This window comes from Spermophilus citellus, assembly GCF_964194105.1.
Source record: "Spermophilus citellus genome assembly, chromosome: 2".
Taxonomy (NCBI): Eukaryota; Metazoa; Chordata; class Mammalia; order Rodentia; family Sciuridae; genus Spermophilus; species Spermophilus citellus.
In genome coordinates this window covers 250748989-250775768 of record NC_138183.1, presented here as the reverse complement: position 1 = coordinate 250775768, position 26780 = coordinate 250748989, and the positions used below count along the sequence as shown (strand labels likewise).

The 26780-nt window shown below is 48.5% G+C and overlaps 3 protein-coding genes across 6 annotated transcripts in view; all 3 read left to right on the top strand.

Annotated features, from left to right (window-relative positions):
- Positions 1-17807, top strand: part of LOC308642694 (uncharacterized protein) — a 61275-nt gene extending 43468 nt beyond the window's left edge. Inside the window, exon 3 of the mRNA XM_081281880.1 lies at positions 17717-17807. The gene's annotated coding sequence lies outside the window, so the exon portion shown is untranslated. The remainder of the gene's footprint in view (positions 1-17716) is intronic.
- AP5B1 (adaptor related protein complex 5 subunit beta 1) lies at positions 6772-11017 on the top strand. Of its 4 annotated transcripts, none has more exons than XM_081281834.1 (4): positions 6772-7232; positions 8165-8332; positions 8435-8735; positions 9258-11017. In XM_081281834.1, the coding sequence occupies exons 2-4, from the start codon at positions 8183-8185 to the stop codon at positions 10913-10915; spliced, it is 2109 nt and encodes a 702-aa protein (XP_081137960.1). In that variant the 5' UTR covers positions 6772-7232; positions 8165-8182; the 3' UTR covers positions 10916-11017. The 4 variants fall into 4 exon arrangements, with proteins under 4 accessions (XP_081137960.1, XP_081137961.1, XP_081137962.1 ...); XM_081281835.1 differs by lacking the exon at positions 6772-7232 and adding an exon at positions 7414-7809; XM_081281836.1 differs by lacking the exon at positions 6772-7232 and adding an exon at positions 7665-7809 and having other exon boundaries at positions 8435-8606.
- Positions 17808-25654: 7847 nt separating the features above from the next.
- On the top strand, positions 25655-26777 carry RNASEH2C (ribonuclease H2 subunit C). The gene is made up of 4 exons (XM_081281908.1): positions 25655-25883; positions 26006-26208; positions 26285-26404; positions 26643-26777. The coding sequence occupies exons 1-4, from the start codon at positions 25712-25714 to the stop codon at positions 26667-26669; spliced, it is 522 nt and encodes a 173-aa protein (XP_081138034.1). The 5' UTR covers positions 25655-25711; the 3' UTR covers positions 26670-26777.
- The last annotated feature ends 3 nt before the right edge of the window (positions 26778-26780 follow it).

Sequence of the window (26780 nt, the reverse complement as noted above, 5' to 3'; positions counted from 1 at the left end):
GTGCACTGGGCGACGGGGTAGGCGTCTCCTGACTCGACTGGCGTCCCCTCGGCCGCTCGGGAAGTCTTAAAGTGCGAGCCGGACAGACAGGTTCACGCTTTATTGGCTCGCGGCGGTGTGTGTTGGTGGCTGGGCGGGGAGGGGGGGGTGATCTGATCTAATTAGCTTGGAGTAGCCTGGGGAGCGATGGCGCATGCGTTGGGAAATAACGGTGACAACCCACCTATTTGTTACCTGTCGAACCGGTTTCCATTCCGCTGCCGGTGAGGTGGCCTCGCGGCCCGGGCGGGGCGGACGGGCGGGGGCGGGCGCCGGCACCCAGTCCCCTGCAGCTCCAGCTGCCCAGCCGACCCGGCCACCGCCCCGGACCTGCCAGCCGGGCGTGCTAGCGTTTGCAAACGGGAGTTTCGGAGGGAGCTGGGAAGTGGAGGGAGGGGAGGGCAACGTTATTTGCACCGGCGCTCGCACGCCCAGCGGGTGATGAAATGAAACTCGCCCAACTGGGCCCGGCCCAGCCTGACGCGCCCCAGGCGCCTAGGGAGGCGCGAAGCCGCCGGGCGGGAACCCGCGGTTCGGCCCTCACTTGTTGAACCGGGCCTGCGCCCAAGCGGCCCGGGATCCCAAAGGCCCGACTGAGCAATTCGTGGTTCAATCCAGAGGTATTTGCTGGGTGCAGGCTTCGTGCGGAAAGGCACGCGGGGCCGCAGGAGCGCGCAGTCGGGGAGGCGGGACGCACATGCGAATATACAGCCAGCGCCCATTGGGTCCCCAGGACCCCAGCTAGAGTCTTCAGCCCCTTCTGCCCGGAGAAGGCTTGGGAGTAAGCATTTAGACTGCGCTGTACCACCGACATGGTACAAAACCCCAGCACCTTGGTCACTGGGCTTACAACATCGTCCAACTCTCCTGTCTCCTGTCTCCTGTCTCAAAGACGGGATGTCAGGTTCCGTGAGGCTGGAGGAGAGCTGAGGGTGAGGAACCCAGACGTGCTCAGGCCCAGCCTTTTCTTTCTGCAGTCACCGTTCCCGAGGGGCAAAGGTTCAACCTGGGACCTCTGACTCCACCCTACTCCACTGGCCACATTCTACTGATCCGGAGGCTCAGTTGGAGGGATACCCCACATCCACCACCCTGCCCAGGAGTGCTTGGTGGCCTCTGTGACTGGGTTTCTTTTACTAGCTGATTCACTAAGTGCAGGGATAGGAGCCCCTCCTAACGTTTTAGAGTCCCTACAGCACCTACACCTTTCTCACATAGTATTAAGCTTTTGCTGGAACAGGTTGTAGGGAAATGAGCAATACAGGAGTCAGAAGAGAAGTGGCTGAAGCTCTCAGGCATCTAGTTGAAGGTGACATATTTTCAAGAGTGAGAGGCTGTTTTTCAGAGACCATTTACATCCCCCCACCCTGTGGAGTCAGTCCTCTAAGTAGGTGAGGAGAGACCTTGCAGGCAGCCAAGCCTCCTCCTCCCTGACTCCCAGAGTCTGAGTTTGGCAAAGGGGCTTTCCTCTCAGGTGTCCCTCCAGGGTTACTGGGAGGAAGACATGAGCTCTTGCCAGGGGCTGTTAATGTCTGCCCCTTTCCTTCCTCTTCCAGGGCTCTGTCTTCAGGAAGCCTACACTTCCCTTGTCACCCTCCCCTCTGATCCTGGTCACCCTCCCCTCTGATCCTGGACCCATTCCTCCAACTGACATTAAGTGAGCACCCACTGGGCATTGACATTTGACAGTAAATCCTGGAGAAACATTGATAAGCATTGATAAATAATCTAGGAGAGAGGTGAAATGAGCTTCCCCATTCCACAAGTTTTTCTTGAGCACTTCTGTTGTGTTAGTCCCTGATGGGTTGGTAGGCAGTGGGTGCTCAGGAGCATCTATGAGGTCAACACAGATGACCCCCCCAACATAAATGCAGGCTGTCTCATCAGGGGAGAAACTGAAACACACAGGAGGCCAGGTGGGGAGGTCAAATGGGTGGGGCCAGCCAGTCCCACATCTCCACTGGTGCCAAGAGAGCTACAGTGGACAGAGTGAGGTCCCAGGAGGAAGAGTGCTTTATCCATGCTGGCCCCTGCTATAGTTCCAGCATCTACTATGGAGCCTGGAATGAAGATAGTTATCAATTAATACTTGTGGGATGAATGAATATCCTATTTTTTCTTGACTTGTGTGACCCATTTGCCTTGCATGTGCCAACTTTTGGTAGGGACAGACAGAGCTGATTTCCTAATTATGAGGAAAAGAGTCTTGCTAAACTGTGATAGAAGGTCCTGGGTGCTGGCTGTCAGGGAAACTGGAGAGTGGTGGGGACTGTGGAGAACATGCCTTTTATCTAACAGCATGTCATTTGGGTACTGGAACACAGCATGGCCACACCTTCCCATTTTCCAAACAAAATTCAGATTTGTGCGTGAAGCCTACTGATTTTTAAATGTTACCTCATGTTTTTTTAAAAAAACATAGACTGGGTCAAACAAGACACTTCTGTGGGTTATATTTGACCCACAGGCTTCCAGTGTGTGGGCTGTGGTTCAAGGGCGGCTCCAGAGCCAGCAAAGTATGTGAAATTGGGTAAAACAGAGCTAAACTGTGAAGTGCGTGAGGATGGCCACCTCCTGCTGTCACTACTGTTCACCCAGCACTCCGCAGGAGTCAGCTAGCTATCATTCATCAGTGCCTTAATTGCATTGACAGATATGTATTTCTTTTCTTTTTCTTATGGAGCTGTAGATTGAACCCAAGGGCACTCTACCACTGAGCCATATCCCCAGACCCCTTTTAAATTTTTAGAGAAGATCTTGCTAAGTTGCCCAGGCTGGCCTTGAACTTGCAATTCCCTGCCTCAGCCTTCCGAGTTGCTGGGGTTACAAGTGTGCCCCACAAAGCCCAGCAATTTTTTTTAAAAAAATTTAGTTATAGATGGACACAATACCTTCATTTTTAAAATTTTATTTATGTGGTGCTGAGGATCGAACCCATGCCCCACACATGTGAGGCAAGCGCTCCACCACTGAGCCATAACCCCAGCCCAAGCCCAGAATTTTTTGAGTGCCCACTATGTGGTAGACCCCAGGATTCTGCAATACAGGATAAACAAAGAGATAAGAAAACAGTGCAAACCAGAACCTTTAGGGTAGCTGGACATGGTGGTGCATGCCTGTAATCCCAGCCACTTGGGAGGCTGAGGCAGGAGGATTGTAAGTTCAAAGCCAGCCTCAGCAACTTAGGGAGGCTCTAAACAACTTAGTGAGACTCTGCCTCAAAATAAAAAATAAAAAGGGCTGGGGATGTTGCTCAGTGATTAAGGATTCCTGGGTTCAATGCCCGATACCAAAAATAAAAACAGAACCTTTAGGGTGATGTGGTGCTAGCAGATGGGGGTGCTGAGATCTAAATGAGAGGCGGGGGTCAGCTATGCAGAGTGGGGAAGAGCATGATCAGAGAAAGGAACAGCTGGTGCCGAGGCCTTAGCAAGAAGGAGCCTTTTCCGAGGCACGAGGCACGTAACAGCTGTAGTGGCTGGATGGTGAGGGGAAGGGATGGTGTGGGAACTCAGACTGCAGACAGGTGAGCCATGCCATGTGAGGTTCATTGGGGTGGGAAGCTGTGGCCTCCCAGAGCCATCAGACCTGCTAGGGGCAGAATGGACTGTATCAGTGGGGAGGGTGGTGATAAGGAGACCAGAATAGGAGCTACTGCAATAGTCCAACAGGAAATGACGGGTCCCATTCAAGGCATGAGGACCCATTTCAGCTGGATCCTGAGAGGTCATCTCTTGTTGCTACAGTGGATGGGTGTGAAGGAAAGACTGGCCACAGGAGGCAAGTAAGAACCATGATCCTCAAAGTGCCATCAGAATGTAGTGCTCAGGTCCCATCCCAAGGAACACAGGGAGAGCTAGGGTGGAAGCTGGGTGGTGGGAAGAGAGCGTTTGAAACCACTGTGTTCCTGGTTTCCTGTTTTCAGGGAAGGTCTCTGGAGGAACCAGGATGGGATGCAGAGGGGAGGGGCTGGGGATCCTGGAGGCTTAAGGCAGAAAGGCACATGGGAGAGATATCCTAGTGTCTGGGGACGTAGGCCAAGCTCCTACCCTCTCAGGACCTGTTTCTCTACGTGTAAAGTGAGGCTCTGGGTTCTAGCTCTGCCCTCAGCCATCAGGGGATGCTTTGGGTTTGCCTTTGCTCAGATGCCCTTGCAAACAGCTGTAAAGCAGCTAGGGGCCTCAGAACAGGTTGGTTGGGTCCATCAGCTGCCTTTCCTCTGTTTGGCTGTAAGCAAAGCCCCTGACACACTGTGAAGTGCCGTGGGTGGCACTGACTCTCCATCTCTTGATGAGTTCCTGGCTGGGGGCCTGCTAGAGGGGGTGCTGCCCTGTGGCAGAAGGCTGGGGAGGGCAGCTTTGGGGCCATCCAGACCCCTGTGAGGGCAGGATGGGCAGAGGAGGCCATTTGGGGCCATCCAGACACCTGTGACCTCCTCCCCCAACACCCACCCACTGGCAAGTCCCATCAGTTTCCAAATCCATGTCCACCCTGGAGCTCCTCACTAGGACCCTGAATCCGCCTCACGAGCAGCCCCCAGTTCCCTGTCCATGCTCTGAAAACCCAAGTCCTACCATACCTCCCCTCACCCCAGACAGCATCCTGGTGAGGCCTGGTGTGCCCTGGCCCTGCTGACCTCTGGCTCTGTCCTGCCCACTTCTCTGGGTGCCTACCGTATCTCCCTCCTCAGTCCCCTGAACAGGCTGCAGCCTCTTCTAAGCTGAGCCTCTCCTGTGGCTCCTCCTGTCCAAGGCACTTACCCATGAGGTGACTGGCCTGATACCTTTCCTCACTTCCCATTACCTGATTTTGCTTTCTTTGCAGCACCTTTCATGGTGATATTTGGGTTTGTCTTTTTTATTTGTTGCCTGTTTCTTCCAGTGTTCTGTTTGTGAGGGACCCTCTTGGTAACATTTTTAAAGCTTTATACAATTCACACACCACAAAATGCACACACACTCTCTTTTTTTTGTAAAATATTCATAATATAAAATTTACCATCTTTTCTTTTTTCATTTTGCAACACTGGGGATTGAACCCAGGGGCGCTTAACCACTGAGCCACATCCCCAAGCCCTACTTTATATTTTTTATTTAAAGACAGGGTCTCACTAAGTTGCTTAGGGCCTTGCTAAGTTGCTGAGGCTGGCTTTGAATTTGCAATCCTCCAGCCTCAGCCTCTCAAGCCACTGGGATTACAGGCATGTGCCACCACACCCAACAGAAATCACCCCCTTATAATGTGTACAGTTCAGTAGTTGTCAGTCACCTCAGAGTTGTACCAAGTCTAGAAAACCTGTGATCCTGGCAGTCACCCTCCATTCCCCAGCACCCTGCCCCTGGCACCCACTATTCCTCTTTGTTTCTGGATGGGCCAATGCACTCCTTTGTTTGAGGCTTCCCTGGCTCCCCTGCATCCAGTGCTGTGGGGATGGGCTGGCTGTATCCCCATTTTACAGATGAGAAAATGAGATTCAGGACCCCTCAGGAAAACTGGCTTTCCCTTTTCCAAGCCTTATGCCTAGGGTCTCCCCAGAACTTGGCAGCATGGAGGAGGACGGAAACTCAGCAGGAAGAGAGGGAATACGGGAGGGCACTGAGTGGGGAACTCCTTGCTCAGCCATCTGACTGTGGCCCCACCTAGGTCCTTGTAGCAGGAATGCCACTCTCCTAGGCAGGCCTGATGTTGAGGCTGAGCTCAACTCTATGCCTGGCCTATGTCAGGGACAGAGCCATCACCACTCTCCTATATGGGAACAACTACCAGGCAGGCAGGTGGAAGCAGCAAGAGAGACAGTGCATTTTGTGGTGTGTAAATTGTATAAAGTTTTAAAAATGTTACCAAGAGGGTCCCTCACAAACAGAACACTGGAAGAAACAGGCAACAAATAAAAAGACAAACCCACATACCACCATGAAAGGTGCTGCAAAGAAAGCAGAAATCCAGGGACCTGGACACCCAAGAGGGTTGAGGGTAGCTGGTATGTTGGGGGCAAGTCAGACGCAGAGAGGGGCTGTTTGCTGAAGTCCAGATCTACCTGTGAGGGCTCTGGGTCTTCCTACAAATGACTGTACCTCTCTGGACTCCAGACTCCCATCTGTGAGGTACCCATCCTTGACTGCTCAGGCAACCTCAGGATTGTCCTGAGCCTCAGTGAGTCCATGTGACACATCTATCTCAGTCCTGGAAACCAGACTTGGGGCCCCCTCTTTCCAGATCCCAGACCAAGGGGGCCAAGGCACAGGTAGGCTGGAGTTTGGCAGAGGCATGCTGTTGAGAGGATGGGACCAGAAGGAGCCTTGTCTCTCACAGAGGTGAGGGCCCAGGACTTGCAGTTATCGGTGCCCTCTGGACCTCAGACAGGAAAACCAGACAGGCTCCTACTCCAGGCTGCCTTCCCTACCCAGGGGTGCTCTCATCCTGGCCTCTTTCATCTTAGGTTTAATTAGCCAGGTGCCCCACCCCACATCCCCTTGGGCGGGAGTCATCACTCCCATTTTATAGATGGGGAAACTGAGGCACCTAGAGGGAAATGGATTGCTGCTGTCGCCTGTGAGTCAGCTGTGCAGTCCAGCCCAGAGGAGCCAGGACCAGGCCTTCTGGCTTAACCTGTCTCTCTCCTCATCTCCGTCCCCGCCCCCACCCGGGTGCCAGACAGCCTCCTTTCCAGCTCTCTACCTCACCACTCTCATTTGGAGTGGCGGCAGGATGGGGCGGGGAGGGGCTCGGGCAGCCTGGAGGAAGAGGAGAGGCGAGTTGGCATGGGGGCTCCTGCGTTTCATCTTCAAAGCTGCTCATTAGAGCCAGAGGCCTTAGTCAGGCGGTGGGCGGCGGGGTTTGGACGCCCTTAGTTCTGTGCCCTGGAAACCAGCGGTCAGTGGGGCAGCCGCAGCCTGGGCCTCTGGCATAGGAGGCGCCGCTTGGAGAATCCCAAGTCCACCCGCCAGGTGCCCCCAAATAGCTGTGGGCCGGCCCTCTTGGGCGTTAGGAATGTGGTTCTGGACTGTCCTGGGCCGTGGTTTCTCCGACCGTGCTCCGCGAACCCCGTGACCCGCCAGACCCTGCCAACCCGCTCGTCCCGAGTCTGGGTCCCGTTGTTTCCCCGGCTTCACTTGGGCATGTGGGTCCTACCGCTCGCTGGACCCGGCCAGCCGCCCTGACCCCGCCGGCCCTCTGTGCGGTCTCGGACAAAGGTCAGCGGCTTCCGCCAGGCCGCGACCCCGGCGCCGGCTAGGTGCCCCCAAGCTGAGCGGGTGAGGGGCGCGGGATCGGCGTCGGGGACGCGAAGCCAAGAAGCCCTGTGGCGCCCGTCGGACCGGTTGGGCCGGGGCCGAGGCGCGCACTTCCTGCGGCGCCCGGGACCGCGCTTTGCGCACCCCAGCGGCAGCCCGAGGACCCGCGGGCCGCGCGCTCGCGGCGCTGAGTGCGGTGCGCCCGGGCGCCTGCGGGGGGCGCGCGGCCCTCCTGGCTGGCCCGGCGGGCGCCGAGGGTCCTGCGGTCGCCGCCCCCGCGACGGGAGCCCGGCCCACCCAACTCCACGCCCCTGCCCGGGCCCGCGGCGGTTTCGGGGCCGGGGGCCTGCGCGGCGGGACAGTTACTCAGCCCCAGCGAAACCGGCGAGTCGGCACCTGCCGGCCGGGCGGGGCAGGCGGCGGCCCCGTTACGCCCCGCCCCCCGCGGGCCCGCCCGGTCTCGGCCGCCCACGCGCCGCCCGCCCGCCCTCCCGGAAGGAGCCGCCGGCCAGAGCGCCCGGGGCGGCTGAGTCAGGCGGTGAGAGAGGCCGGCCCGTTACTGTGGGCGCTGGGGGCCCGGGCGGCGCTGTGGTTTCGGTGCCGGCCGCGGGCGGGCGGGCGGCCTAATGAGCGCTTGGCACGCACCCTGCCCGCGCGCCTGCCCCGCTCGCCCGCGCTGCTGCCCCGAGAGGACCTTGGCTGTCCGCCCCGGTGTGGCCCCCGAAACCTTTAGGTTTCAGCTTGCGACCCAGACGCGGGGTCTCTGCTGGGATCCGCGAGCGGGCGCCAGGGTGACAGCAGCCTTCTTGGCGATGGAGGAAGGCTCGGGCGCCCTCTGGCGGCCGTGGAGCCCCGCGCGTCCGGCCTGACACTCCCTTCTCTCTTGTGCACAGGACCCTGCGTGCCTGACCATGGGGCCCCTGAGCCGGGAAGCCTGGGCCCAGCGTCTCAGGGCCTTCCGGGCCAGCCCGTCAGCCTTCATGGCAGGTGCCGATGGGGAGGATTTGGGTCGCGACCTGCTGAGTGACCTGAGGAGCGAGAAGCTGAGCGAGCAGACCAAGGTAGGCCCTGCATGCGTTCCCTGCCATGGCCCATGTGGTCACCCCAGCCTACTGCACCCTGAACATCATCTTCATGATTCCCTCCTAAATCCCCCATCCCAGGTTTCCTTGCTGGCCCTGAGCTTGGAGTATCCAGCCCAACTGTGGCCCGACGTCCCTGCTGCCGAGGCTGCTGCCACCTCCTTGTTGGACATCCTGGTCCTCCTACCCCCACGGCCCTCAGCTCTCCGTCGGCCCCTGCTGCTGGCAGCCACCACAGTCCTGGCCTCAGGAAGTGTGCTAGGCCCCACCTCGGGAGCTTCTTGCCGACTCCTGCCCCTACTCCTAGGCTTGGCCACAGGTCGTGATGTAGGGCGAGGGTTCGGTCCCATCTCAGAACAGCGCCCCCTGCAGGCCACCGCGTGTGAGTGCCTGCGAGAGCTGGAGAGCTGCAAGCCTGGGTTGCTAGGGGGCTTCCTGGGGCTGCTGCGAAGTCAGCTGGGGCAGGAGGGCCCTATCCAGCCACTTAGCCTGCTGTTGGCACTTGCTCTGCGTAACACCCTGGTGGTACAGTCCAGGTCTGGGGCTGGCCTGAAGGGCCTGCTTATGGCGGGGGTTTCCTCCACTGGGAGTGGTACCTGGGACTGGACACTAGTTGAAGAGGGCCATGCTCACCTTCAGCCCCAGGCACCGTGCTGGCCGGCTACAGAGGAGGGGGCATGTGGCCTTGCAATGCTAGAGCCCAGGCCTGAGGAGGTCCGGGAGCTGAGGGCTTCTGTGGCCCAGCTTCTGGATACCTCCTACCTGCTCACCCCTGTGGCCCAGGCCCAGCTTCTGTGGCTACTGGGTTGGGCCCTCCGGGGTCTGCGGGGACAGCCACCAGCACTCTTCAAGCCACAGTTGGTACGGCTGTTGGGCACAGCCCAGCTGACACTGCTGCACGCAGTTCTTGCTCTCAAGGCAGCCTTTGGAGAGGCACTGTTCACCTCCCAGGATGAGGCGCTGCTGCTCCGCCGGCTCACCTTGGCTGCCCAGCACCCAGTTCTGCCACTGCCCACCCACCTCTTTTATCTGCACTGCCTCCTGAGCTTCCCTGAGAATTGGCCTCTGGGCCCTGAAGGTGAGGAGGCTGCCCCATTGCTGCTGGGGCCCCAGTTATGCCGTGGTCTCATGCCCAGTCTCCTGCATGACCCAATGGTCCTCCTGTCCCGCCTGCATTTGCTGTGCCTGCTTTGTGCTGAAGATGAGGAAGAGGAGAAAGGCCACTTTCAGAACCTACAGTGGTACCTGGAGGAGCTGCTGGCTGGCTTGCGGCAGAGGGCAGCCCTGGATGGTGGCCCACGGGCATTGGCCACTCTCTGCTTCCAGGCCTCATACTTGGTTGCCAGCTGCCTGGCTAGGCAACCTATGGTGCTGACACCTTTGATCCAGGGACTGGCCCAGTTGTACCAAGCTCGTCCTGTGCTGGCTCCCCACTTTGTGGAGCTCTTGGATAGGGTGGGCCCTGAGCTGGGGGAGCCCCTCAGGGTGGTACTACGGCAGGAGGTGGTGTCCCGGCCAGGAAGGGATGAAGCTCTTCGCTGGCACCTGCAAATGCTGGCAAAAGTAGCAGAGGGGGATGCTCAGAGTGCCACCCTTAGCTTTCTGCAGGCTGCAGCTGCCCACTGTGCCCACTGGGGTCTACAGGAGGCCCTGCTGAAGGTCTGCCGGGCCCTGCTGCGTGGGGGTGGGGGGGCTGGCCTGGCCGACTTGCTGCAGGCACTGGCCAGGCAGCTAGAGGACCCTGATGGGCGTGACCATGCCCGCCTCTACTACATCCTCCTTGCCCATCTGGCAGGGCCCAAGTTGGGGGTGGCCCTGGGCCCCTCACTTGCCGCACCAGCACTAGCCTCTTCATTAATGGCTGAGAACCAGGGCTTTGCAGCAGGGCTGATAGTGCAGGAGGCCTTGGCCCCCATTCAGCTGAGTGTGGGGCCCCAGAGAGCCTCAGGCCCTCTTCCAGTGCTGCAGCTCCAGGTGGAAGCCCTGGAGCCCGTCTACTCCCTGGAGTTGCGCTTCCTCGTGGAAGGACAGCTCTATGCACCCTTGGAGCCTGTCCACATGCCCTGCCTGTGTCCTGGACGCCCTGCTCACCCTCTGTTCTTGCCCCTGCGGCCCCGACAGCCCGCCCCAGCACGGCTGGAAGTTCAGGCCCTTTACACCACACCCACTGGCCTCACGTGCCATGCCCACCTGCCACCTCTGCCTGTGAACTTTGCAGACCTCTTTTTGCCTTTTCCTCAGCCCCCTGAGGGGGCCCAGCCAGGCTTCTTTGAGGGACTCTGGGACTCCTGCCTGCCAAAGGGTGCTGAGAGTCGAGTGTGGTGCCCCCTAGGCCCACAGGGTCTGGAAACCTTGGTGTCCCGATACCTGGAACCCTTTGTCGTGGTGGCCCGGCCCCCTACCAGCTACCACATAGCCATCCGCCTGCCCCCAAACTCCATGCTGCTGCTGCGACTGGAGGCCCCTCAGGTGGACGGAGTGCCTGTGGCCCTGCGGACTGATGACTGGGCGGTGCTGCCTCTGGTTGGGGACTATCTCCGTGGGCTTTCAGTCACTGAGTGACTCCTGGGAGACAGATGGAGTGCAAGTTGCCTAAGAGGGGCTTTTAAAGGCTAGGACACGCTCCTGGAGTGCCTTTTCCATAAAACTTACCTTCACCAATGACCCTCACTGGCTTGTTTTTTGGTTTTGGACCTTGGTAGGAACAGGCTCAACAGAGTAGTATCAGAGAAACAAAGGCCTGAAGTCCATAAATGTAGGACCCTGTAGTTCTTGCTCAGATAGGCTAAGAGTCTCAGAATTTCTGACCAGGAGGCAGGAGATGAAACATTCTGTTTCCCAGAGTGTGTCTGGCCTTGACCAAGGTCACTCAGCAATATCCTATGGAGGCTGGAGTTAGAACTTGGGCCTCCTAAACTGGGGGTTGGTGCTTTCCAAACCAGGTTCTTAGGTGTGGGAGGCCAACCTTATGGGTGACTGAGTTACACTCCCCAGCTGGGTGCTGAGGCGCTCAGTCACAGAAATGGGTGTGTCTTGCTACAGGCCCATGGGTGAAGCTATGCTCACCTGTTCCTTTGTAATATAACCCCTTGCCCTGTTTAGGATAGAATCTTCCATGGAAGTGCCTTGTGTGTGTCCCCTTCTCTTACTGTGCCCTTGGGTGTGGCCTACCCAGGTGTCAACCTGCTGACAGTGGACATCATGAAGATAGACTCAGCCCCCTGAAACCTAACCCCTTGCCTCATTTGAACAGCTTCTCCTCAATAAAAGGGGTCAGCGCGTGCTCTCTCTCTCTCTCTCTTCCTGCAGACCCTTAAGGTCAGAGGAGCCGTCACAGCAACCCCAAAGAAAAAGGTATTTGTGTCTCTTGTGTGGTTATTTTGCACAGCCCAGTTAGCCCAGTTCAACTGGAGTGACCCCTGAGCCTTTTAGTTGCGAGAACAGAAACCCGGCACTTAGAGTCCCTGTCCCAGCTCAGAGTAGCAAAAGGACATTGCAGTGACTCCTCCCCATCTCCCCAGGCCAATGCTGATAGGAGCCAGCTTAGGGGAGAGCCTGCCATTGAGGCCTGGGACAGAAAAGGGCCATGTGATCTGAGCTAGACCTAACCTGGCTCCAAAGCCTGGCCCCTAGGATCCCAGGCTGTACTTGGGAATCTCAGGGAAGAACTCATTCCCTTAGTTCTTTTTCAAAATATGCAATATGCTTAGGATTCAGATGTGTTGAGGTCAGTTCTGCTGCTGGCATCTACCCAGTATTTTCAACTTGCGTTGCCTCATGTCATCCTTGCAACAGCTTTTCAGGGCCAACAGATGAGGAAATTTGTAGGCCAAAGGGGTTAAGTGACTTTTCTAAGCTGGTTGGGAATAGTATTTTGTCATCCTGTGGCAGTTTCCATTATCACACTGTTGGAGCAAAGCTCTGCAGTAGCCTCACAGTCCCCAACCCTGTGTGCCCTGGATAGACCCCAGGAGGCTGCAGAAGCAGCCATCAGCAGCACTAGGTGGAAAAAGACCTTGGGCTTGGGCTGATCTTGGCAAAGGAACTCTTCTGCTGCCCCTGCCTCTGGGATCTTCTGGACCAGTCTTACTTCTCCTGACTGGTGGACGCTAGGAAAGGAAAGAAGGACCTGGCCAGTGGAAGCTTCATAGGTCATTGTGAAGCCAGTTTCAAGGTCAAGCTGAGATGTGACGGTGATCTGGCTGCAACATTTGTCACCCTGTTGATCACCAGGGTTTATTCAGCTGATCTGGCTGCCTAGGCAGATGTCCCTTTCTCCTTCACCACTGGATGTGTACCCCTCCCAAAGCTGTGCACTCAGTCATAGAGAAGGACCTTCCCCAGTAGAGGAGGACCATTTTCAGTCAAGGGTATACAAGTAGCTGTGCTCCCCAATCAGGCAGTAATTTGCTGTCAGCTTGCAACAAAAAGGTCTCCAGCTGTTATTAGCAGAAAAAGGATGTGAGACAGAATCTCCGCACTTAGGGGCTGGGGATGTGGCTCAAGCGGTAGCGTGCTCGCCTGGCATGCGTGCGGCCCGGGTTCGATCCTCAGCACCACATACAAACAAAGATGTTGTGTCCGCCAAAATAAAAAATAATTATTAAAAATTCTCTCTCTCTCTGTCTCTCTCTCTCTCCTCTCTCTCTCTTTAAAAAAAAAAAAAAAAAAAAAAAAAGAATCTCCGCACTTAGAAAGTCCCAAGGAAGATTGGAGACTGGACCTCCAGGAAGCCACCACTGGAGCTGGTGATTTCCAGAACATACTTCCTTGTCTGCTATCTAGCCCTATTCAGCACTAAGAAGGTGGTCCGGACCTTAGGATGGGGGTGGGACTGCTGCCATTAACACCCACAAAGTGCAGAGAGACTGAACTTCTCCAAGGCTGTGCCTCTGCCACTGAGAACAGCAGCTTTTGGCCTGGTCTCCAGACAGCTAATCAGTGGGATCAATTTCTCATATAGACTGGGCATGATGGTGCACACCTGTAATCCCAGTGACTCAGGAGGCTGATGCAGGAGGATCACAAGTTCAAGGGCAGCCTGGGCAACTTAGCTAGGCAATGTCTCAAAAAAAAAAAAAAAAAGAAAAGAAAAGAAAAGAAAAGAAAGAAAAAAAGGCTGGCTATGACTCAATAGTGCCTCTGGGTTCAGTTCCCTATATATATATATGTGTGTGTGTATATATATATATATATATATATATATATATATATATATGTAAGTATATATATATATATGTAAGTATATGTAAAATATATGTAAATACACACACACACACACACACACACACATATATATAGTGTGAGTACATGTGTGTATGAAGGCTATGAGAATTCTGATATTTCTGCAGTATAACTTGCTATATATTAAAAAATGCATTCTACATAATATGTAACTTTCAGGAAAAATTGATACCATAACATATGAATTGGGGGAGAACACCAACATAGAAGCCACAGCAATCAATAATCTGCAAACCAGAAAGTACCAGATCTGATGGGTTCACTGGTGAATTCAACCAAACATTCAGGGAATAAATTATACCAATTCTCTGAAATTTCTTCCCAAAGATAGAAGCAGAGGGGATATTTCCTAATTCATTCTTTGAGGCCAGCATCACCCTAATGCAATAAATAAATAAATTCATTACAAAAAAAGAAAATCACAAACCAATACCTCTCATGAATATTGATGCAAAACTACTTTATGAAATAGTAACAAATTAGGGGTGGGGAAGAGAGCTCAGTGGTAGAGCACTTGTCGAGCATGCACAAGACCCTGGGTTTAATTCTCAGTAACACAAAAAAATCAGCAAATTGAACAATTTATAAAAAGATATACCATGACCAAGGGGAATTTATCCCATGTATGCAAGACTGATTCAACATTCAAAAATCGGTTCATATAATCTATCACATCAATAGGCCAAAAAAGAAATACTACAGGATAATACCAATAAATACAGAAAAAGCATGACAAAATTAAATACCCATTCATGACAAAAACAGAAAACTAGAAATAGAGGAGAACCTCCACAACTTGATAAAGAACAGCTATTTATTTTTTCAGGAATGGAATATTTAATATTGCTCAAATATCCATATGCTCCAAAGCAATCTATAGATTAATGATATCATCACCACAATACCAATCATCACACAAATAGAGAAAATAATAATGAAATGTATATTTAATTACAACATGCCCAAAGCAATCCTGAGCAACGAACAAATCTAGAGGCTTCACAAAAACTGAATTCAGGTCTGGGGATGTGGCTCAAGTGGTAGCGCGCTCACCTGGCATGCGTGCGGCCCGGGTTCGAACCTCAGCACCACATACCAACAAAGATGTTGTGTTCACCCGCCAAGAACTAAAATAAATAAATATTTTTTTAAAAAACTGAATTCAAGGGATATTGAAAAGCTACAGTAAACAAAACAGCATTGATTCTGGCATAGAAACTAACAAGGATACCAAAAGAATTGAATAGAGAAAGCAAAACTAAACCAAGTACACACAGCTAAGTGATTTCTGGCAAAAACTACAAAACCTGTGTTGGAAACAAGAAAATCACTTCAAAAAACCTTGAAAAAGAAGTCCAGACATGGAGATCTTATACTTTCTTATTTTAAAGTCAACAACAAAACTAAACTGACCAAGACAGTATCATACAGAAATATTGATAAACACATAAATTAATGTAATAGAGTTTAGAAACTGAAAAAATATACATACATTTGGCTAATTGATTTTTTATGAGGATTACAAAACAGTCATTGAGAAAGTTAACATTCTGTCTAACAAATTCTGCTGGAAACCTGACTATTCACATGAAAAGTTTAAAAATGGTCCCTCTACCTTCTGCCATATACATTTTAATTCAAAACAGACCTAAAGTCAAAAAGACAAGAGCTATAACTATAAACACTAGTAGAAAATATTGTGTAAGTATTTGTAACCTAGTATTTACCATTTAGAAGAACAGCTATTTTAAAACTTATGAATAACATCATACTTAAAGATGAGAAAGTAGTTTTCCTGCTAAGATCAGGAACAAGGCAAGGATACTCCTCTTACCATCCTTTTCAACATCATTTTATAAGTCCAAGTTAGTGCAGTAAGACAAGAAAATGAAATAAGTATACTGATTGGGAAGAAAGAAAGAAAACTATGTTTACAAATGATATGACTATTTTTGTAAAAAACTTGAAAGAATCAACAACAACAACAACAACAAAAAACTCCTGAGACTAATAAATAATTATACCAAGGTTGCAGGAGACAAGGTTGATAAAATGAAAAAAAAAAGAAAATTGTTTTCCTATATATCAGCAATGAACAAGTGGAATTTGAAATTGAAAACACAATGTCATATACATTATCTCATCCCAAAATGAAACACTTGAGTATAATCCTGACGGAATATGTGCAAGATCTGTAGGAAGAAAACTACAAAACTCTGGTGAAAGAAATCAAAGAAAAACTAAATAAATTGATTGATATTCTGTGTTCATGGTTAGAAAGACTCAGTATTGTCAAGATGTCAGCTCTTCCCATCTGGGTTTACAGTTCCAATGCAATATCAATCAAAATTCCAGAAAGTTATTATTTTTATATTGATAAATTAACTCTATAAATTTTATACAGAGATGTAAAAGACCAAAATAGATAACATAATATTAAATAAGTTGGAGGACTGGCATTACCCAACTTCAAGACTTACTATATAGTAACTACTATTACTATATAGTAATCAAATAGATCAATGGACCAGAATAGAGGACCTAGCAATAGAGCTACATAAGTAGAGCCAAGTGACCATTAACAAAGGGGTAAAGGCAGTACAAATGGAGCAAAGATGGTCTTTTCAATAAAAGGTGCTGAGCATGCAGAAAATGTATCTAGATACAGACCTTATACCCCCACAGGAATCAACTAAAATAGATCATAAACCTAAATGTAAAGGGCAAAACTATAGAAGAGAGTATAGGAAAAGATGACCTTGGGTATCTAGAAGACACTAGATAGAACATCAAAGTCATGATAATATGAAGGAAACAACTGAGAATCTGAACTTCATTAAAGTTGGGCATCAACTTCATCAAAATCTTGGGCAGGGGATGTAACTCAGTGGTTGAATGCTTGCCTAGCATGTGTGACGCCCTGGGTTTGATCTATCTATCTAAATATATATAATATGTATGTGTGTGTGTGTGTGTGTGTGTGCGTGTGTGTGTGTGTGTGTGTCTTTGCAAAAGAACACTGTCAAGAGGATTATAGTATCTTTCAGTGTAGCTTCACTTCCCTAAAAATCCTGTTTGTTTCCCCTATTCACCCCTCCTTCCCCTTTCTGCTGGCAATCACTGATCCTTTTATTGTCTCCAAGGTTTTGCTTCTTCACAACTGTCACATAGTTGGAATCATACAGCATGTAGCCTTTTCAGATTGGCTTCTTTTACTAATAATATGCATTTTAGGCAGGTTGAGCCATGCCTTTTCATGGATAGATAGCTTATTTCTTTTCAGCACTGAATAATATTCCAATATATGGATGCATCAGTTTATACATTCATTTACAGAAGGACATCTGGTTGCTACCAAGTTTGGGAAAATATGAATAAAAGTAATATAAACATCCACCTGCAAGTTTTTATGTAGATATGTTTGCATCTCATTTGGGTAAATATCAAGGAATGCAATTGGTGGATCATAGGGCAGAAGTATGTTTAGTTTTGTAAAAAGTCACCAAACTATCTTCCAAAGTGGCTGTGTAATTTTTCATTCCTAGAGCAAAGAGTAAGAGTTCCTCTTGCTTTACATTCTCACCAGCATTTGATGTTGTCAGTGTTTTGGATTGTGGACATTCTATTGGTATCTGATTGCTTTTATTTGCAAGTCCCTAAATGCCACATGATGTTGAACATCTTTTCATCTGCTTACTTGCCATCAACTGTAGAACTTCTTTGGTGAGGGTCATCAAGCCTTTCGCCCATTTTTTAAATTGGGCTCTTTGTCTTCTTATTGCTACATTTTCTGAGTTCTTGTATATTTTGGACAACAGTCTTTTTTTTTTTTTTTTTTTTTAACTGGGGATTGAACTCGGGTATGTGACCACTGAGCCACATTCCCAGGCCTATTTTATATTTTATTTTAGAGACAGGGTCTCACTGAGTTGCTTAGCACCTCACTTTTGCTGAGGCTGGCTTTGAACTCACGATCCTCCTGCCTCAGCCTCCCAAGCTGCTGGGATTACAGGTATGCATCACTGTGCTGGCTTGGACAACAGTCTTTTACTTTTATCAGCGTCATCTTTTTTTTTTTTTTTAAAGAGAGTGGGGGGGATAATTTTTAATATTTTTTAGTTTTCGGCGGACACAACATCTTTGTTTGTATGTGGTGCTAAGGATCGAACCCGGGCCGCACGCATGCCAGGCGAGCGCGCTACCACTTGAGCCACATCCTCAGCCCTAAGCTTCATCTTTTGAAAATGTCTTTTGGCTGGAATTGTGGCTCAGAGGTAGAGCGCTCGCCTAGCATGCATGAGGCACTCGGTTCAATCCTCAGCACCACATAAATATAAAATAAAGACATTGTGTCCACCTATAACTAAAAAATAAATATTTAAAAAAAAAAAAAGAAAATGTTTTTTTTGCCCAGTGTTCTGGCTATGAGGCAAGCAGTTTTGCTCTTGCCAGGTGCTTCTACCTTGAGATGCTGCCTTGCCACAGGCACACAGGAAAAGGACCAACCAGTCCTGGACTGAAAGCTTCCAAAATAAATATACTAATAAACTGGTTATTTCAAGCAATTGTAGGGATAGAAAGCTGTCTGGATACATCTGTAATATATTTGTCAAAACTCATAGAAGGTATACCACCAAGAGTGAACTCAAGCAGGGCTCAGTGGCTCATGCTTGTAATCCCAGCAGCTTAGGAGGCTGAGGCTGAGGATCGTGAGTTCAAAGCCAGTCTCAGCAAAAATGAGGCACTAAGCAGCTCAGTGAGACCCTGTCTCTTAATAAAATACAAAAAAGGGCTGGGGATGTGGCTCAGTGGTCGAGTGCCCCTGAGTTCAATCCCGGTACCCACCCAAAAAAAGAGTGAACTCAGAAGATAAACTATGGACATTGGGTGATAATGATGAGGCAATGTAAGTCTACTCCTTGTTAACAAATGTGTCTATAGATTCCCTCAGTTTTCCCTACTTGTTCTCCTATCTGATTGAGTAATACAATGCCTGTTGCACAATTTTCCCAGCAGGCTTGAGCCTAAGCCAGAGCCTGGACATTCCCAGGCACTGAGAAAAATGTCTAGGTTGTTGCCCAAAACACTGAAAGAAACTAGCCCTGGCCCTAAGCCTAGTTTCTTAAATCCTCATGCACTCCACACCCCGCTGTCTGTGTAGGGCAGGCCTCAGTGGCACACTCCAGTTTCCTTCCATCGTCTCAAGGATATCCTGCAGCCCTCCAGGTTCCCGGATCAGTGCTGTGAACTGGTCATGCTGATGTTTAGAGCTCCTTACTTTGGAATCCCACCGGCCTCCTCTCAGCATGATTTGAGCCACTCCATTGTGGGAACACCGCTGCTCCCAAGTTTGGGGTGACTACAGCCCTGGCTTGGGTGGAAGGTTGACAGTGGGAAAAGAACTATCCAGGGGTTGGGGATGTGGCTCAAGCGGTAATATGCTCGCCTGGCATGCGCCGAGCGCTGGGTTGGATCCTCAGCACCACATAAAAATAAAATAAAGAGGGCTGGGGATGTGGCTCAAGCGGTAGCTCTCTCGCCTGGCATGCGTGCGGCCCGGGTTCGATCCTCAGCACCACATACAAACAAAGATGTTGTGTCCGCCGAGAACTAAAAAATAAATATTAAAAAAATTCTCTCTCTCCTCTCTCACTCTTTCTTTTTTTTTTTTTTAAGGATAGAGTGAGAGAGGAGAGAGAGAGAGAGAGAATTTTTTTTTTTTTAATATTTACTTTTTAGTTCTCGGCGGACACAACATCTTTGTTGGTATGTGGTGCTGAGGGTCGAACCCGGGCCGCACGCATGCCAGGCGAGCGCGCTACCTACCGCTTGAGCCACATCCCCAGCCCCCTCTCTCACTCTTTCTTTAAAAAAAAAAAAAATAAAGTAAAGATGTTGTGTCCACCGAAAACTGAAAAATAAATATTTAAAAAATTATCTCTCTCTCTTTCTGTCTTTAAAAAAATATGTTAAAAAAAAAAGAACTATCTGTGTGAGGGCAGAGGCCTACAGGAAATCTATGTACCTTCTGTTCAATTTTGCTGTCAAACTAAAACTACTCTAAAAAATGAAATCTATAAAAAGAAAGAACTCAAACTTTCTGATTTCAAAACTTACTACAAAGCTATAGTCATCAAAATAGTGCTGCTAGTGGAAGACTGGCATATAAACCAATGGAATAAAATTGAAAACCCAGAAAGAAACATGTGGACAGCTGACTTTTGACAAGTATGTCAAGGTCATTCAATGGTGGAAGAACAGTCTCATTAATAGGACTAGGACAATTGGATATTCATGTTCAAAATAATGAAGCTGGACCTTACTTCACACAGCATGAAAAAATTAATTCACAATGAATCAAAGATCTAAGTGTAAGAGCAAATATAACATTCTTAGAAGAAAAGATGGGGTAGATTTTTATGACCTTGGATTTGGCAATGGTGTCTTAGACCTGACTTGAAAAGCATAAGCCACAAAACTAGGTGAATTATATTTCATCAAATTTTTTAAAATTGTGCATCAAAGGACACTATTAACAGGGTAACAAGGCAACCCCAGAATGGAAAAAAAAATTGGTAATGATAACAGAGTCTGATATCCAGAAAGTATAAAAAAATTTAATACTCAACAATAAAAAACAAATTACTCAATAAAACATGAGCAAATTATTTGAATAGACATTTCTTCAAAGAAGATGTACAAATGTCATTAAAAATGTACATTAAAAGATGTGCAAAATCATTAGTCATGCTGAGCACAGAGGTACACGCCCATAATCCCAGCTACTCAGGAGGCTGAGGTAGGAAGATTACAAATTTGAGGCTAGCCTAGGCAACTTGGCAAGACTACATCTCAAAATAAAAAATAAAAAGAACTGGGGATGCAGTTCATTGGTAGAGTGCCCCTGGGTTTAATCCCAGTACTAGAAAAAAAAAAATCCTTAGTCATCAGGGAAACTCAAGATAAAACCACCATGGCACACCACCTCACAACTGCTAGAATGGCTGTAATTCAAAAGACAGTAGATCTGGACCAACTGGAACTCCTCCCTACTCATCGATGGTGGCAATGTTGAAATAATGCAACTACTTTGGAGAAAAAACATTTAGTGGTTCTTTAAAAATGTAAACATAAACTTATTACATACCAGGTGTTCCACTCTGTTTAGACTGGATTATGTCCCTCCACCCCCAAAACCATGTCAAAGCCTTAAACCACAATGTGACTATATTGTGGAGTCACTAAGGATGGGACCCAAATTAAATAAGATGGTGTCCTTAAAATAAGAGGAAGAGGCAGCAGAGAACTCCTTCTCACCACATAGAGAAGACCATATAAGGGTATAGTGAGAAGGTGGCCATCTACCAGCCAGGAAGAGAGGCCTCACCAGAAACCCACCCTGACGGCAGCTTCATCAGAATGTCTAGCCTCCAGAATTGTGAGAAAATAAGTCCCTGTGTTTTAAGCCACCAGTCTGTGGTATTTTGCTATGGCACCCCTTACTGACTAATACACACTCCTAGGTACATACCCCAAATTATTGGAAACACATTCACACAAAACCTTGTACATAAATATTGATGATAGCATCTTTCATAATAGCTACAAGTGGCTAAAGCAAGTCTCAGTTCATTTGTGCTGCTATTACAAAATACCATACAGTGGGTAATTAATCAACAATTAAAATTTATTTTTGTTTTTGCATTTTAAGTAGTAGGGGTTGAACCCAGGGCACTCATACCACCGAGCTACATACACAGCTCTTTAATTTTTAATTTTTTTAAATTTGAAGAAGTTGCCCAAGCTGGCCTCAAACTTGTGATCCTCTTGCCTCAATCTCCCAAGTCACTGGATAAAAGGCACATGCCACCAAACCAGCTGAAATTTATTTCTTGCACTTCTGGAGGCTGGAAGTTCAAGATCAAGGTGCCAGCAGGTTCATGGCTAATGGGGCCTGGTCTCTACTTCCAAGTTGGTGCCTTGCTACTCTGACTTCACATAGCACAAGACAGAAGGGCAAAATGAGGCCTGATTAGTTCACTCCAGCCCTTCTGTGAAGTTTCTAATTGCATTCATGAGGGCAGATCCCTCAAGGCCTGATCATTTCTTAAAGGCCCCACCTGTTAATACTGCTACACTGGGGATTATATTTTAACATGAATTTTGGAGAGACACAAACATTTAAAACATAGCACAACTCCAGTACCATCAGTGGATTGATGGATAAACAAAATGTGGTGTATCTACACATTATAACATTATTCATAACCACAAAATAGAATAAAAGAATCAGGTGTGGTTGGCACACTCTTTTAATCCCAGCTACTATCAAAGCTGAGGTGGGGGCTGGGGATGTGGCTCAAGCGGTAGTGCGCTCGCCTGGCATGCGTGCGGCCCGGGTTCAATCCTCAGCACCACATACCAACAAAGATGTTGTGTCCGCCAACTAAAAAAAAAAAAAAAAAAAATTAAAAATTCTCTCTCTCGCTCTCTCCTCTCTCACTCTCTTTAAAAAAAAAAAAAAAGCTGAGGTGGGAGGATCACGAGTTCAAGGCCAGCTTAGGCAACTTAGTGAGACCCTGTCTCAAATAAAAAGGGCTGGGGAGGTAGCTCAGCAATAGAGCGCCCCTGGGTTAAACCCCCAGTACTGCAAAAGAAAAATATTAACATACCGCTAGATCTTCTGTGGATCCTTAAAACATTATGCTAAGTGACCAAAGAAGCCAGACACAACAGGTCACATACTATAGGATTCCATTTATATGAAATGTCCAGAACACGCAAATCCATAAAGATGGAAAGTAAAGTAATGGTTGCCAGAGGATGGGGTATGTAAATGGTCATGAATGACATTTCCCCTTGGAGCAATGAAAATATTTTGGAATTTGTGATGATTTCACAATCTTGTGAATACACTAAAATTATTATGTTTTACAGTTAATTTTTTTTGTTTTTAGTTTTAGTTCAACACAATACCTTTGTTGTATTTATTTATTTATATATGGTGCTGAGGAGCAAACCCAGGGCCTCACACACATTAGGCAAGTGCTCTACTGCTGAGCCACAACCCCAGCCCCGACATTTTACAGTTTAATAGGGATAATTTTATGGTATATGAATTATATGTCTATAATTTATTTTTAAATTAGGGGGCATATTGAATGTACAAGGGCAGCAAAATTGAAGGACCTCTCAATGGTCAAACTGAGCAATAACAACAACAACAAAATGACACTAGTAAATGAAAACCAATGGGTAAATATCCACATAACCATGTTGATGTGAATAAGCAATTCTTTTTTTTTTTTTTACTTTTTGGCCATATTCGGAATCAAACCCAGGGCCTCATACATGCTAGGCATGTGCTCTACCATTGAGCTATACTCTCAGTCCCATAAATAAGTAGTTGAATAAATAAATGAGGGAGAAGGGACAGCTCTCAAACATCAGCTAATAATTGTAGGAGGAATGATGGAAGTAGAAAATCACCATCAGCAATAACTGTTTCAGGCAAGAATCATCAGTGAATGATCAGATAAGTAGGCAAAAGTACGATGAGGAACAAGTTATTTCTGTAGTCACAAAACAGCTCCCATAAGATGCTTATTTATTTTCTGCAGCACTAGGGGTCACACCTAGGGCACATGCTAAGCACGTGCTTTTTGATATGCACTTCACAGACTTTAGGAAATAAACAGAAAAATCCATAAAACTGAAAATTTGTTCTATAAACATCGCTAAAATTGAAAAAAAAATCTCTAGTTGAACTAATCAGTTTTAAAAAGGGGGGAAGATCCAAATTACTAATATTGGAAATTAAAGAGGGGTCACTGTTATGGATCTCATGGACAATTAAAAGGACGTTAAATAAACAATTCCATGCTTGTGAATTTGATAAATGATGTGGATCAATTCTTTGAGCAATACAAAGTACCAAAACTTACACAAGAGAAATATATAATTTGAATAGGTGTATATCTATTAAAGAATTGAATTAATAATTAATAACCTTCCAAAAAAGAAGGAAGACCCAGTGGTTTCCCTGGTAAATTCTCCTGGTAAACAACAAAACAAGGGCTGGGGATGTAGCTCAAGCTTGGTAGCCGCGCTCGCCTGGCATGCGTGCGGCCCGGGTTCGAACCTCAGCACCACATACAAAGAAAGATGTATGTCCGCCGAAAAATAAATATTAAAAAAAAAAACAAGGGCTGAGGTTGTGGCTCAGCGGTAGAGCACTCACCTAGTATGTGTGAGGCCCTGGGTTCAATCCTCAGCACCACATAAAAAATAAAAGATATTGTATCCAACTACAACTAAAAATAATAAATATTTAAAACAAAACAAAACTTTTAAGAAAGAAATGACAATTCTCTACAATCTCTTCCAGGAACTAGAAGCAGAGGAAATACTTCCTAACCCATTGTATGAGGTCAACATGCCCTTAATCCCCAAACGAGATAAAGACCTTACAAGAAGGGAAAACTACATAAGTGCAAAAATCTTCAACAGAATATTAGGAAGGTGAATCCAATATACACAAAGTTATTAACAATTTAAAACAGTAAACAAGTGGAACTGGGGTTGTGGCACAGTGTTAGAGCACTCGCATAGCACATGTGAGGCCCTGGGTTTGATCCTCAGCCCCACATATAAATAAATAAATAAATAAATAAATAAATAAATAAATAAATAAATAAATAAATAAATAAATGTATTGTGTCCAACTACAACTAAAAAAAAATTTAAAAATGGGAAGAAAAACTAAATATTTTAAAAGATTACTTATGGGAGGAGAAAAAAAAGATGGAACAAGGAATGCCACTAACTTCCTTTGAATATATATTACTTTAAAGATTTGACTTCAAAAGCATGTAAATAATCATGTATTTATAAAACAAAAGTGAAATTTTAAACAACTATCTTTCAAAGTCAAAAGCAAAATGAAACTAGTGATCCTAACTAAGGATCCAGCTGGTGGTATAATCACAGAAAGAATTATTTCAAGTGACTTTAAAAACAGTAATTTGGAGGCTAGAGATGTGTAGCTGAATGGTAGGATCTTGCTCGGCATACATGAGGCCCTGGGTTTCATTCCCAGCACCAAAAATAGAAAAAGCACAAAATGGTAATTTGACAGTACATTCCTAGCACAATATACTTTAAGGCATATGCCTCAGGATGTTAGGAAGGGCATATGCGATGTGTTTCTATTCAGTGATTTGGGGAAGGGCTGAAGGAAGCAGGGGCTTTTCTTCGGATTGGATGTTGACACTAGTGGGGCTATCTCAAGCCAAGCACAGTCGTGCCTGCCAGTAATCCCAGAGTCGAGGCAGGAAGATTGCAAGTTTAAAGCCACCCTCAGCAGTTTAGCTAGACTCTATCTCAAAATAAAAGGTAAACTATAAAAAGGGCTGGGGAGGGCTCAGTGGTAGAGCCCTTGCCTAGCATGTGTGAGGCACTGGGTTTGATTCTCAGAGCCACATAAAAATAAATAAAGATCCATCAACACTTAAAAAATATATTTTTAAAAGGGCTGGGGATGTGGCCCCTGGGTTCAATCCCCAAAACCAAATAGAACCCCCCCAAAAAAAACAAGTGAGGCTATCACATATGATGGGATATCCTCACAAATCTTAAGTAGAAGGAAAGAAAACTAGCTGGAGTCTAGCATTGTACTTTAAAAAATAAATCTTCTGAGCACCATATCACACACCCATAAGCCCAGCTATTCAGGAGCTGAGGCAGGAGGATCACAAGTTCAAGGCTAGCTAGACCCTGTCTCCAAATAAATAAAAAAGGAAGCAGCTCATAGCACCCCTATGTTCACTAAGCGCAGTATCCTAGCACCCTTCCCCCGCAAATAAGTCACCATATTATAAAAGAAAGAGGGAATTTCGTTATTTTTGTGATTTGGATAATGCTCATATTTTGCCAGTGTTCAGACATGATTTTGGAGTGATTTCGCATACCATTGATTTCCCGCTGGGAGGCAGGGCTTGCAAAGGGGAAGAACTACGCTTCCCAGAGGCTCCGCGCCGACCTACCCCGCCTCCCGACAGGCCTTGCGCGCTTCCCGCGCCAGCTTTGCCCTCGGCCCCAAGCGGCGCCAGGAGGATGGAATGCCGCGGCGAGGCGGTGGTGGAGAAGGAACGCATCCACCTGCGCCCCGTCACGCTGTGCGACGCGGCCCCAGCCACGCTGCACCTCCTGCCCTGCGAGGTCCTGGTGAATGGGCCCGCCCCCGTGGGGCGCTTCTTCACGCCCGCCGTCCGCCAGGGCCCCGACGGTGAGCCTCGCAGCTGGTCCGCGTTCCCGGCAGCCCCCGCGCCCGCCGGGGCTCCCGGGCAGCGGGGTCCCCCGGAGGTGGCGGGGAGGTCTTGACCCGGGTCCCGCGCTTCCCTTCTGCAGGACTCCAGGTGTCATTTCGGGGCCGCAGCCTACGGGGCGAGGAAGCGGCGGTGCCGCCCGGCTTCACAGGATACGTGATGGTGACGGAGGACCGGGGAGAGAGGCTGAAGGGGAAGCAGGACTTCTCCGGGAGCTCAGAGAGTGACGGCGAGGGAGATGAGCAGGAGCTGGTGGAAGCCCCAGAGTCGCTGGAGCGAGAATTCGTAAGCGCGGGGACAGGGTTGCAGGGGGTGCGGGCAGGAGCCCCGTCCCGAATGTTGAGCCTGGCTCCTTTCCCAGGACCGCTTTATCGGAGCCACTGGCAGCTTCAGCAGTTTCACCTTGTGGGGTCTGGAGACCGCCCCTGGCCCGGATGCCAAAGTGCATGGGGCCCTCGCTTGGCCCAGCCTCGCTGAAGCGGTGAGTACACCCTCCTCTTCTTGTTTACCCCAGCTCCAGTCTTGCCCTTGGGGGATTTGGAGATTTAGGGCTGGGGAGCACTGCAGGGCCAATGGAGCCTGGCCCTGGAGAATTAGACTGGGCAGTGTGGGAAGCATGGCCTCCCTACCACTGGCCTTTCTAGAAGTGGGTATCATTCGTCCCTCCCCACCTGGCCACTATATTAGAAACTCTATAGTAGAGGTGACTCCTGTTGCAGATTCACGCACAGGTGCCTGAGGACTGAAAACCAGAGCTTGAAATTGAAAGCCACTGATTCCTTCAAAACAGTAAACCGGCTCTTCACTTTGGAGCCTGCGATTCCATCATCCCAATAAATGAGCTCTTCACAGTATCT

Coding starts and splice junctions, on each gene's coding strand:
- AP5B1 (XM_081281833.1), top strand. CDS start 7,898: ATGAGCGCTTGGCACGCACCCTGCCCGCGCGCCTGCCCCGCTCGCCCG. Junction 8,063..8,164: donor ATCCGCGAGCGGGCGCCAGG/GTGACAGCAGCC, acceptor TCTTGTGCACAG/GACCCTGCGTGCCTGACCAT. Junction 8,333..8,434: donor AGCTGAGCGAGCAGACCAAG/GTAGGCCCTGCA, acceptor CCCCCATCCCAG/GTTTCCTTGCTGGCCCTGAG.
- RNASEH2C (XM_081281908.1), top strand. CDS start 25,712: ATGGAATGCCGCGGCGAGGCGGTGGTGGAGAAGGAACGCATCCACCTG. Junction 25,884..26,005: donor CGTCCGCCAGGGCCCCGACG/GTGAGCCTCGCA, acceptor TCCCTTCTGCAG/GACTCCAGGTGTCATTTCGG. Junction 26,405..26,642: donor GGCCCAGCCTCGCTGAAGCG/GTGAGTACACCC, acceptor CTCCTGTTGCAG/ATTCACGCACAGGTGCCTGA.